This window comes from Chrysochloris asiatica, unplaced genomic scaffold, assembly GCF_000296735.1.
Source record: "Chrysochloris asiatica unplaced genomic scaffold, ChrAsi1.0 scaffold00082, whole genome shotgun sequence".
In the NCBI taxonomy this organism is placed as follows: Eukaryota; Metazoa; Chordata; class Mammalia; order Afrosoricida; family Chrysochloridae; genus Chrysochloris; species Chrysochloris asiatica.
Window position 1 is genome coordinate 3,612,402 of NW_006408600.1, and position 11,576 is coordinate 3,623,977.

The 11,576-nt window shown below is 37.6% G+C and overlaps 1 protein-coding gene across 1 annotated transcript in view; it reads right to left on the minus strand.

The window, feature by feature from the left end:
• ITGA1 (integrin, alpha 1) overlaps positions 1 to 11,576 on the minus strand; it is a 182,509-nt gene that overhangs the window by 51,675 nt on the left and 119,258 nt on the right. Inside the window, exons 15-16 of the mRNA XM_006865762.1 lie at positions 9,301 to 9,431; positions 1,576 to 1,742 (exon numbers count right to left, since the gene is read on the minus strand). Coding sequence (XP_006865824.1) covers positions 1,576 to 1,742; positions 9,301 to 9,431 — 298 coding nt within the window. The remainder of the gene's footprint in view (positions 1 to 1,575; positions 1,743 to 9,300; positions 9,432 to 11,576) is intronic.

Consider the following 11,576-nt stretch of genomic DNA (forward strand, 5'->3'; position numbering starts at 1 on the left):
TAGCCACAGAGGACTAGAGTGGAGAGTGAAGCATCCAGCTGATAAGAAGAGAGGGCATATGCATAAGAACACCCACACTTGCAGATAATACCCATTTGACCTGGCTTCAATGACTGGATGATCAGAGCTCAACTAGAAGAAGAATAGGAAAAAAGAGTAATCTGATACAATTTGATGAACTTGACCTGCAACTATGGATGCAGTAGCTCAAAAGAGGGAACAAATCTTTGCAATGAGGATCATTGCCACCCCTTCCATATACAGAGTAGACAGGGATGGACAACTTGGACATTGGCTACCCAAATGGGGGGGGGGGCTACAAAGGCAAGAAGTGACTGGCTTACAAGCTTTCAAGAGAGAACCTAGATCCAGAGGGTATAGAGGAAGGTAGACTCTCCACTGAGTAGTGTCCAATCTGTCTGGACAGGGCTAATGAAAGGAGATGGGGATAGGTCCCTTGTGGTACAATGGTGAATAATTGTTATCAGGACTGACTTCAAGGGTTGGAAATGTAAAGGTGGACATTTTGTAGAAAAGGAAGGGAGTAGTTGACTATGCAGTCCAGGAGCCGTGGTCCCTGGAACCATCAAGGGAGAAGAGTGGAATGTAAGACCCTACCCAGAAAAGCAGTATTGTCAGAGATGATGACGTGGAAAGATGGAGTGGTTGGGGACTCTAGACCCAAAGAGGGAGAGGGACTGTGTGCTGATGACCGGGGCCAGGCTTGCAGGGTATACCCTTTGGTTGGGTGATAATGCATGGAGGAGATTGTAACCATGGCAATGAAACAATATACGATAGTATGAATATAAAGCTAATGTTCTCCCATGTAAACGATTACATAATTCACCATAAAACATTAAAAAAAAAAAAAAGATAATGGAAAATTTCCACAAACTCTCTGAAGAGCCGCCTCATGGATTTATTTATTTGTTGACATATTTGTTCTTTTCTGCAGTCATGACCTGCAGAGCTATGTCTCCAACATATTTTAACATCATTTAGAAACTACCTCAGAAAGTGTAGCAATGAGTGAGGATTTACAGAGACTTATGTGTTATACCTAAGAGCATACATAATGTATCTGACTCTAAAAAACCACGGTCACCTTCAGATTAAAGCAATGTGATTCAGGATGTGAGGTCAGGCAAAGTATTCAATTCCTGCTCAATACCAGTCTTTTCTGACAAGGGGCCAGAGAAGAGAAAGTGACCCTTTATGAAAGCCATGGGAAAGAAAAAGGTGATCATTTAAGTCCAGTTTCTAAATTGGTATCTTTTATTTTTAGCACCCAATTGTCTGTAATAAATTGGGAAGTATGAAAAGAACTATGGATTGTTGAGACCAATACATACAAAAATTTTGGTTTTTTTCTCCAGAATCTATTGGGTTGCATGACCTACTGTTTTTGCATAACAGAATGTTTTCAAGTCTTAAAACATTCAAAGGAGCATGTAAAATGTTCAGGTCATTATGGTAGGAGAAGTTATAGTATACTACAGATTTCATTATGATGAGACAAAAATTGTCCTCTGAGCCAAAAGTACTTCCTATTAAAATATTTCTTACACTTACCAGCTTCATACGTCATGTCTTTTTTGGACTTTAATTTTGCATCAAAACACAATGTAGTGTTTATGCACACTGTTTCTTTTCCCTCTACCCGGCAGTTTTTCTTCTCAATATTCACTTTATTGGGTTCAAAATTCATGGTCACTTTAACCACAGCCACATCTCGGGACCTACAAACACATAAATGTGATTACTTACAGTTTTACATGCTATGAATGTTATCGATTTGGAAGTCCAATGTGAATGCCTTGAAGAGAAGTCTTCTTTACTTGTAGTATAGATTCCCAGGACTCCGTTCGTTCTTTGGTAACTTTTTGGTATAAAAGATATTGCATTTAATGTGCTCAGGACATTAGGTTGTTTTGGAACTATCTTGGGTTTTTGGTTTATACATCCAACACCTTATTTTCCCTATGATGGAAAAAAGACAGCACCAACTATCTAGACAGGTGCAATCTCAGAACCACGACCAACCATATCGGGGAGTTCTCTGAAGTTGCGTCAGATTTGAAAAGGGTGCAGATGATGCTACAAGATTATGAGACTGATTGATGCTGCCTCTTTCTGGACTGTAATCCTTGACTGTTCTTATACATTCATCCCTGCTCCTGTTTTGGGGAAAGAAAAGCTAAACATTTAAAGCATCATGCTACACACAGATGCTATTTCATGTAAATCTCAAATTAACTCTAGGAAGACAAATATTAGCTCAGTTGTATATGTGGGGTAACGGGCTGTGAGAAGTTAAATATTTATACAAATGCAAAAACTGTTAAGAAAGTAAAAGTGGGATTTAAATCCAGCCACCCTAACTCCAAAGCCCAGAGATTTCCACTGCCTCAGAATCAGGCACATGCATAAATACATACATACACAGACATGAAACATATGCAGGAATACATACTTTAAAAATTTATAAGGTAACAATGAGCCTTCCACTAGTCTTATTTTTCCTGAGAACACTCTTAATGGTAATAACTGTTCTAGGATGCATATATCAATCTATCGACTCCATCCTTCATAGATTGATATTTAACTTACTTTCTTTTTAAAATCAGTAGATTGTAATTAGTTGTACTGAGATCGCTTTAAAGACCAAACACTTTTGAGCATATTTCTGGGTTACGTATTTCTAAAGGTTTAGAAGACGTATTTCTTGTCCAAAATTGTGAACTTTTTAAGGCATTTTAACTTTATTGACTATTCAAGGAGTTTATACATTCACCATCTATGAAAAAGCATGTATACTTTTTTGCTTAGTACTAAGGTTTCTCCAGATTTGAAGTGGCTTAAACAAGAATCTCTTTCCCCATCCCACCACCACACCTTACACCCACTTTTTGCATTAACCAGAAATTTTGGGGAACTATGACTCATTCCACTCTACATAATAAGGCTCTTGGGAAATGCTCTTGGGTCTCCTTGCTTAGCACCAACAACTGTATCCATTCTAATCACTGCAGTACTGCCAATCTTGGTCTGCCTATGCAAGGACATTCATTTGTACCATTTTTCTGTCAATGAATCCTGAGGGATGACAGGAATGTAACAGTGCCACTCTTGCCTCATAAATGATAAAGTTTTAGAGAAAAGAAGGAGATGATGCAAATAACACGGATGCCATCACACCTAAACCAATGGAAATAAAAAGGATAACAGAATACAATGAAGAATTAGACTCCATCAAATGTGAAAATCTAGAGGAAATGGATAGTTTTAGAAAAATAAGCCTTACCTAAACTAACATAAAATGAAGTGAAAAACCTGAACAAACCTATCACCAAAGAGAGGAAGAGCTGCCTTATCAAAGAATGGACCTTGATGACACAAATGGAGCACAACTCAAGATGAGGAGAAATAGCTACAAACATCCATTAATTATTGGAACATGGAATGTAGTAAGTATGAATCTAGGAACATTGTAAATTGTCAAAAATAAAATGGAATGCATAAAGAATGATAGATATCACTAGGCATTACTGAGCTAAAATGTACTGATATTGGCCAGTATGAATCTGACAATCTTATGGTTTGTTGTTGTTGTTAGGTGCCATCAAGTCGATACCAATTCATAGGGTCCCAAAGCACAACAGAACGAAACATTGCCTGATCCTGGGCCAACCTCATAATCTTTGCTACATCTGAGCTCATTGCTGCTGCCACCTTGCCAATCTAACTGTCTGAGAGTCTTCCTCTTTATCTCCGAATCTCCACTTCACCAAACATGATGTCATTCTCCAGTGACGGGTTCCTCTAGACAATATGTCCAAAGTATGAGAGACAATGTCTGGCCACTCTAGCTTCCAAGGAACACTCTGGCTGTACTTTTTCCAACACAGATCTATTTGCTTTTTGGAAGTCCATGGTACTTTCAGCATTCTCCTCAAACTCCATACCTCAAATGCATTCATTCTATGTTCTTCCTTATTCACTGTCCAACTTTTGAATGCATAAGAGGTAATTGAAAATACCATGGCTTGGGTCAGGTGCACCTAAGTCCTCAAACTGACATCTTTGCTTTTTTTAACACATTACAGATGTCTTGTGCGGCAGATTTGCCCAATGCAATGTATCCTTTAATTTCTTAACTGCTGCTTCCATAAGTGTTGATGGTTGATCTGAGCAAAATGAAGTCCTTGACAACTTCAATCTTTTCTCCTTTTATATGGATTTTGTTTATTGGTCCAGAGGTGAGGATTTTTGTTTCATTTACATTGAACTGCATTCCATGCTGTGGGGTTTTTATCTTCTTCAGTAGGTATTTTAAATCCTCTTTGCTTTCAGCAAACAAGGTTATATCATCTACATATTGCAGGTTGTGAAGGAGTTTTACTCCATTCCTGATGCAATGATTTTTTCATATAATTCAGCTTCTTGAATTGTTCATTCAGCATATAGATTGAGTAAGCACTGTGAAAGAATACAACCCTGATGCACACCTTTCCTAATTTCACACCATTTGGTGTTCCTTTGTTCTATTCAAACAACTGCCTCTTGGTCTATGTACAAGTTCGAGCACAATCAAATGTTTCAGAATACTTATTCTTCTCAGTGTTGTCCATTACTTGTCATGACACACACTCAAAAGCCTTTGAGTAGCCAATAAAGTGCAGGTAAACATCTTTTTGGTATTCTCTGCTTCCAGCCAAGATCCATCTGACATCAGCAATGATATCCCTAATTCCACATTGTCTTCTGAATCTGACTTGAACCTCTCAAAGTTCTCTATCAATGTATGGTTGCAGCCATTTTTGCATTATCTTTAGTAAAATTTTACTCGAATGGGATATCAATGATATTGTCCAATGGTTTCCACATTCCGCTGGGCCATCTCTCTTTGGAATGGGCACCAAGAAATTTTTTTCAAGTCAGTTGTCCATAGATGATATTGGCATAGACGAGTGAGTGCCTTCAGTTTTGCCTCACTTTGTTGAAAGATTTCAATTTGTACTCCATCTATTCATAGTGTCTTATTCTTTGCCAATGACTTCAGTGCACCTCGGACTTCATCCTTTAGGATCATTGGCTCTTGATCATATGCTACCTCTTTAAATGGCTGAACATCAAACATTTCTTTTTGGTACAGTGACTCTGTGGATTTCCTCCATCTTCTTGTGATGCTTTCTGCATCATTCAATATTTTGCCCATTGTAGTTAAGTGTCATTGAGTCAGTTCTGACTTACAGTGATCCTGTATAGGGTTTCCAAGGACTGTCTGGTGAGCTTGAACCACTGACCTGTCAATTCAGACCAATACAGCAGTTCAGCACATCAATCCACAGGGCCACACCAGGACTCCATTTTGTCCATAGACTCCTTCAATGCCGCAAACTGTGGTATGAATACACAGAAATCAAACTGACTACATCTGTGGGAAATGAGGGTGGAAATCTCCAGATAATCAGCCCAAACCTGACCTTGGGCAGATTGTGGAACAGACCAGTGAGTCCTCATATGCAAGTTCAGGCTGAAACTGAAAAAAATTAAAGCAAGTGCAAAAGAGTCAAAATTTGACCTTGAACATATTCTATATGAATTTAGAAATCATCTCAAGAACAGATTTGATGCATTAGACACTAATGATTGAATACCAGAAGAGTTGTAGGATATCAAGAACATAATACAGAAAGAAAGCAAATGGTTATTAAGAAGACAATAGAGAATTTAAAAACCAAAATGGATATCAGAAGATACTCTGAAAACTTTCTCCGGCATGGAGATACAAAAGCAAATGGAAGAAATGAGGACATAAAAGAGCTGAGCAGAAAATTTCAAAAGGGCAGCTTGAGAAGAAAAAGTCAAGTATTGTAATAAAATATGCAAACCTCTGGAATTAGAAAACAAGACAAGGAGGTACATGCTGAGCATTTCTCAAGCTGAGAGAACTGAAGAAAAAATTCAAGCCTTGACTTACAATCTTGAAAGAGTCTATGGGCAAAATATTGAATGATGAAAAAAAGCATTAAAAACACATGGAAGAAATACACAGAATCACTGTACCCCCCCAAAAAAAATGATGTTTAAACATATGAAGAGACAGCATATGATAAAGAACCAATGGTATTGAAGGAATAAATCCAAGGTGCATTGAAGGCATTGACAAAAAACAAGGCTTCAGGAATAGATGGAATACAAAATCAAATATTTCAACAAACTCATGCAGCACTGGAAGCCCTTACTCACCTGTGACAAGAAATCTGGATAAGAGCTACCTGGTCAACTGATTGGACAAGATCCATATTTGTGCCCAGTCTAAGAGCAGTTATCCACTGGAATGGGAAAACCATTGGAAAATATTATTACACATGCAAGTAAAATTTTTCTAAAGATAATTAAAAAATGGATGCAACAGTACACTGATAGAGGACTTCCAGAAGTTCAAACCAGATTTAGACAAAGATGCGGAATGAGGGGTATCATTGCCAACAGATGGATCTTGGCTAAAAGCAGAGAATACCAGAAAAATGTTCACCTGTGCTTTAATGACTGCGCAAAAGCTTTCGATTGTGTGTATCATGACAAGGTATGAGCAAAATTGCAGAGAAAAGTCTTCCAGAACACTTAATTGTGCTCTTGAGGAACCTGTACATAGATCCAAAGGCAGGTTTTTTTTAACAGAAAAAGGGAACACCAAATGGTTTAAAATTAGGAATGTGTGCGCCAGGGTTGTATTCTTTCTCCATATTTATTCAATCCGTATGCTGCGCAAATAATCTGAGAAGATGGGTTATATGAAGAAAAATGTGGCATAAGGATTAGAGGACGACTCATTAACAACGTGTGATATACAAATGATACAATATTGCTTGCTGTAAGTGAAGAGGACTTGAAATACTTATTGATGAAGATAAAAGACTACAATCTTCAGCATGGATTGTATCTCAATATAAAGAAGCCAAAAATACTCACAACTGAGCCAATCCATAACATCATGAAAGATGAAGACAGGATTAAAGTTGAAATATTAGGGATAAATATAACCAGAGAAACATAGGACCCATGTAAAGAAATGGACGGATATAAAACACTACTAACAAGAAATCAAAGAAGATTTTATAAACTGGCAGATTATATCATGCTCATGGGTAGTGAGACAATGCTGTCAAAATGTCAACACTACCCAAAGCAATCTAGAGATATTGCCATCCCAATCCAGATTCCAATGGCGTTGTATAAAGAGATGGAAAAACTGATCACTAACTTTTATATGGAGAAACAAAGCATTAAGAAGAAAAAGAAAGTTGGATGTTTTTCACTTCCTAATCTCAAAATCTACTACACAGCAACAAGGGTCAGAACAGCCTGTTACTGGTACAGTGATAGACACATAGATCAGTGGAAGGGAATTGAGAAATCAGAAATAAATCCATCTACATATAGTCAGCTATCTTTGACAAAGGGCTAAAACACATTAAATGGGGAAGACATAGTCTCTTCAATGTATGATGCTGGCAAAATTAGAAATCCATTTTCAGTAAAAGGAAAAAAGACCCATAGCTCATACCACAAACAAACACAAATTCAATGTGGATTAAAATCCAAAACTATAAAGATTGCCAACGAAACAATAGGCACAAACTTCAGGCATCTGACACATGGCATAAACACTCTATCAAACATTACTAAAAACACAAACTGCAGAAGATGAAATAGACTGGGACTTCTAAAAATGAGACACTATGTGCCTCAAAATATTTCACCAAAAGTATAAAAAAGGTGCCCAAAGACTAGGGAAAACTTTTTTTTTTCAATGACATATCAGATATAGGACTAATCTCTGAAACTCATAGTAAAGTACAACACCTAAATAAGTAAAAGGCAAACAAGCCAATTAAAAATGGAGCAGGACTTGAACAGATACTTCACCAGAGAGGACATTCAGAAGGCCAGCAAACATATGAGGAAATGTTCCCAATCATTAGCCATTGCTGTTGTTATTGTTGTTAAGTACTATGGAGTTGGTTCCAACTCATATTGACGTTGCACATGGTTTCCGAGGCTGTACGTCTTTACGGGAGCAGAACACTTCATCTTTCTCCCACGAAACAGCTGACCCTGAGGTTAGCAGCCCGACCCATAACCACTAGGCTACGAAAGCTCCTTAGATAAGCCATTACAGAGATGAAAATCGAAACAATGAGATGTCATCTCACTCCAGCATTAATATAGCAAAGTTCAAAAAACCAGAAAACCACCTTTCTACATTGCAGAAAGGTTGTTACACCATTTCACAGTGTGGCGCTGTGGGTGAATGCGCCAGACAGCAAGGCCTTTTGAACTGCAAGGTCGGTGGTTCAAGCTCACCAGCTGCTCCTCAGAAATCCTATACATGGTCACTATGGGTCAGAATCAACTAGATGGCACTTAACAACAACATACCCATATTGGATTCCTGATGTGGTGCTGTAGGTTAGTGCACTGGACTGCATAGTTGGTTTGAACAGCAAAGTCAGTGGTTCAAGTTCACCAACCACTCCTTGGAAACCCAACACAGGATTGCTATGGGTTGGAACCAACTTGACAGCACTTAACAATGACAACAATACCCATATTAAAGAAGTAGAATCAATTATGTGCTTGGAGTTCTGGTGTGGAGCTATGGTTTAATACACTGAACTGCAAAGCTGGTTTGACCACAAGGTTGGTGGTTCAACCTTACCAATCGTTCATCAGAAACCCTATACAAGGTTGCTAATGGTTGGGACTGACTCTACAGCACATTGACAGCAACATACCCAATTCTAACTGGTTAAATAAATGAAGAGTAAATTATCTGTGAAAAGCTGTAAATATTTTAATTTAGGAATAATTTATGTAGATGTATCCTCTATTCGGCCTCCTCTTCCATAGCATCAAGCAAATGGTGCTGTTGCTGATAAGTACTAAGGAATTGGTTCCAATTCACAGAGACACTGTATAGAGTTTCTGAGGAGCAGCTGGTAGGACTGTATCACTGACCTTGCAGTTAGCAGCTCAGTGCTTATCTTACAGTGCCACACCAGGACTCGAAGCATATCATTGGATTCTACTTGCTCCTTTAATATGGTTTCTTTATCATTATGATGGGTTGATCACTTCAGTTTATTCAATTTTATAACCTGTATCTGCATAATGGAGCACAAAAGTAAATCCATATTTGGTATGGCTATATGAGTTTACATCCTACTGTGAATAGGAACTTGTGTGTGGAAGATTGTCAGATGAACTGGATGCTTCTAAAATACATACCAGAAGAGGGCAGCACCACCAAGGCCCCCAATAGTCACATCGGTTAGACCATCACCATTTAAATCCATTTCTCCGTGGATAGACTGGCCAAAAAATTTCAGTGTCTTGCCATCCCCACCTGATGGAATACGCTGTGAAAATGACAACAGAGAACATTGTTGATGTTAGAAGTCTGTTCAAAAAGTTTTCAGGACATATGGAAACTTGAAGTGGTTAATAGAATTTAAAATTAAAGACCTTTTGGAAACCTGCCCAAGAGGCCCCTTATGTGGAGACAAGAGGAAATACTCAGATGTTCCCAAAGGATGTCGTACTTTTATAGGACCGACAAAACCATTTCAGGGTTTCTGACATCTGAGAGAAGGGAATGGAGGAGTGGAAGAGGACAATTTTTAAATGTCATCTTGTCTAATCCTCCAGGAAAATCTGAGTAGTTGGCTCTGCTTTCTTAGATTCTGTTCAGTCTCATTACACAGAGATATTTAAAGGTATTGAGATCTTGAAAATCTATACAAGAAGCTGGGGAGTAGGAGATTGTCCTGGATGGTCAGTGCGGGTTCCTTGACCTCTGGGACTGGGCATAAAGAACACATCCATCACACACATTTTCCAATACTCCATCTTCTTTATTGTTCTGTCAAAAAGTTATCTTCAAAGTCAAGGAGACCATAGATTTAATTCTACTCACATGCATCCATCATGCTGGGAAGGCACAAATGAACACAGACTGCTTGACTACTGATCAGTGAATATACTGAATACTTAGTATTGATATTATGTGCCGTTCAGTCAATTCAGGCTCACAGTGACCCTGCATAGGGTTTCTGAGGAGCAGCTGCTGGATTTGAACCACCAACCTTGTGGTTTCCAGTCCAGGGCTTATCCCACAGTGTCACACATGATATGTTTGTTATCTTAACTTTTGATCTTGTTTTCATTCAAACTGATAAGAATAGAACCAGATGGGTAGAAGAGAGGACTGACAGACCCTCCCTATACTTGGGGTCTTCTCATCCTCTTATTTTTCCATTTAAAATAATAAAATAAGAAACTACAGAAGGAAAAATGGACATGAGGTCCATTTTTCTAATGTCTAATGTGCATGAGGTTCATTTAGAAGCATTTTCTTATTTGCAGGAAACAGATCAAAGGATACCTGCCTATTTGGCTCTGGAGAAGTTAAAAGAATTTGATTCTGAACCAACCTTTTCACAAGTTGTACCCCTGGTAACCATGGAAACAAGTGAGTACATCTTAATCAATCATTGGGGTAGCATTTTGCTGACCATAGGATCAAGTACTGGACCACAAGTGGTTTGAACTGCAAGGTCAGCAGTCCAAACCCACCAGCAGCTCCTCAGAAACACAATACAAGGTCACTATGAGTCAGAATCAACGTGATAATACCTAACAACAGCAACAACAAACAAACCCAATGCATATATCCTTCTGTTGTTCAAAGTTGTATCTTGATTTATCATTTGACAAATCATTTTTATGATAATTTATTCCATTTATTAATGATTTTTAAAAATCCTCTCTTTTCTCAATCAAGTGGCTCTATTAAATTTTCAGGATTAATACTAAAAGAATCCAGTGGTAGAACATAATAAATACACCCATCCTGTCTTTCCTTATTCCATCATGCCCCAATGGTTGATATTACCTATTTCCGGTTAAGTAAAACGCCATGAGGATTTTAGTAGAAACAATTCATTTACAAAATGGATAGAAGTGTTGCGTAACTAAACCCTTTACTTTTCTGGTTTTGCCATTATGACCTAACAAAAAATGAAGCACACCTTGTCAATAGATAAGTAGATTTTGAGAACTCTGTTGACTATTACAACCAAAGAGAATTGTCAAATAATTGATACTTTCATTTATTCTGATATTACATAAGCTCAAGAATAGTGAATTGTATTTTATGCTGCAAATAGTTGTTCGATGACTTAACAATGTGGTTTTGTAAAAATAGACAATTCCATTAGAAGAATTCCTGTAGTTCCCCTATTTCTACAGTGCTTTAAGTGTACTTCTGTACATTTATACTTTTCTTATGTAGAAAAAAATTACTTCTAAGGATTAGTTATCTTACAATAAACTTAAAACAGTAATAAAAAATATCCTGCAGGCTAAGCTTAATTATTTGGTGATTTTCCCAAGAGGATTACTTGTTAGAAAATTCTAAATCTTGAGAAATTGAAATGTATTTGATAAAAGTATATGTTTAGTTGGTATAAATATTATGATTACATAAATACATATGGTAATAT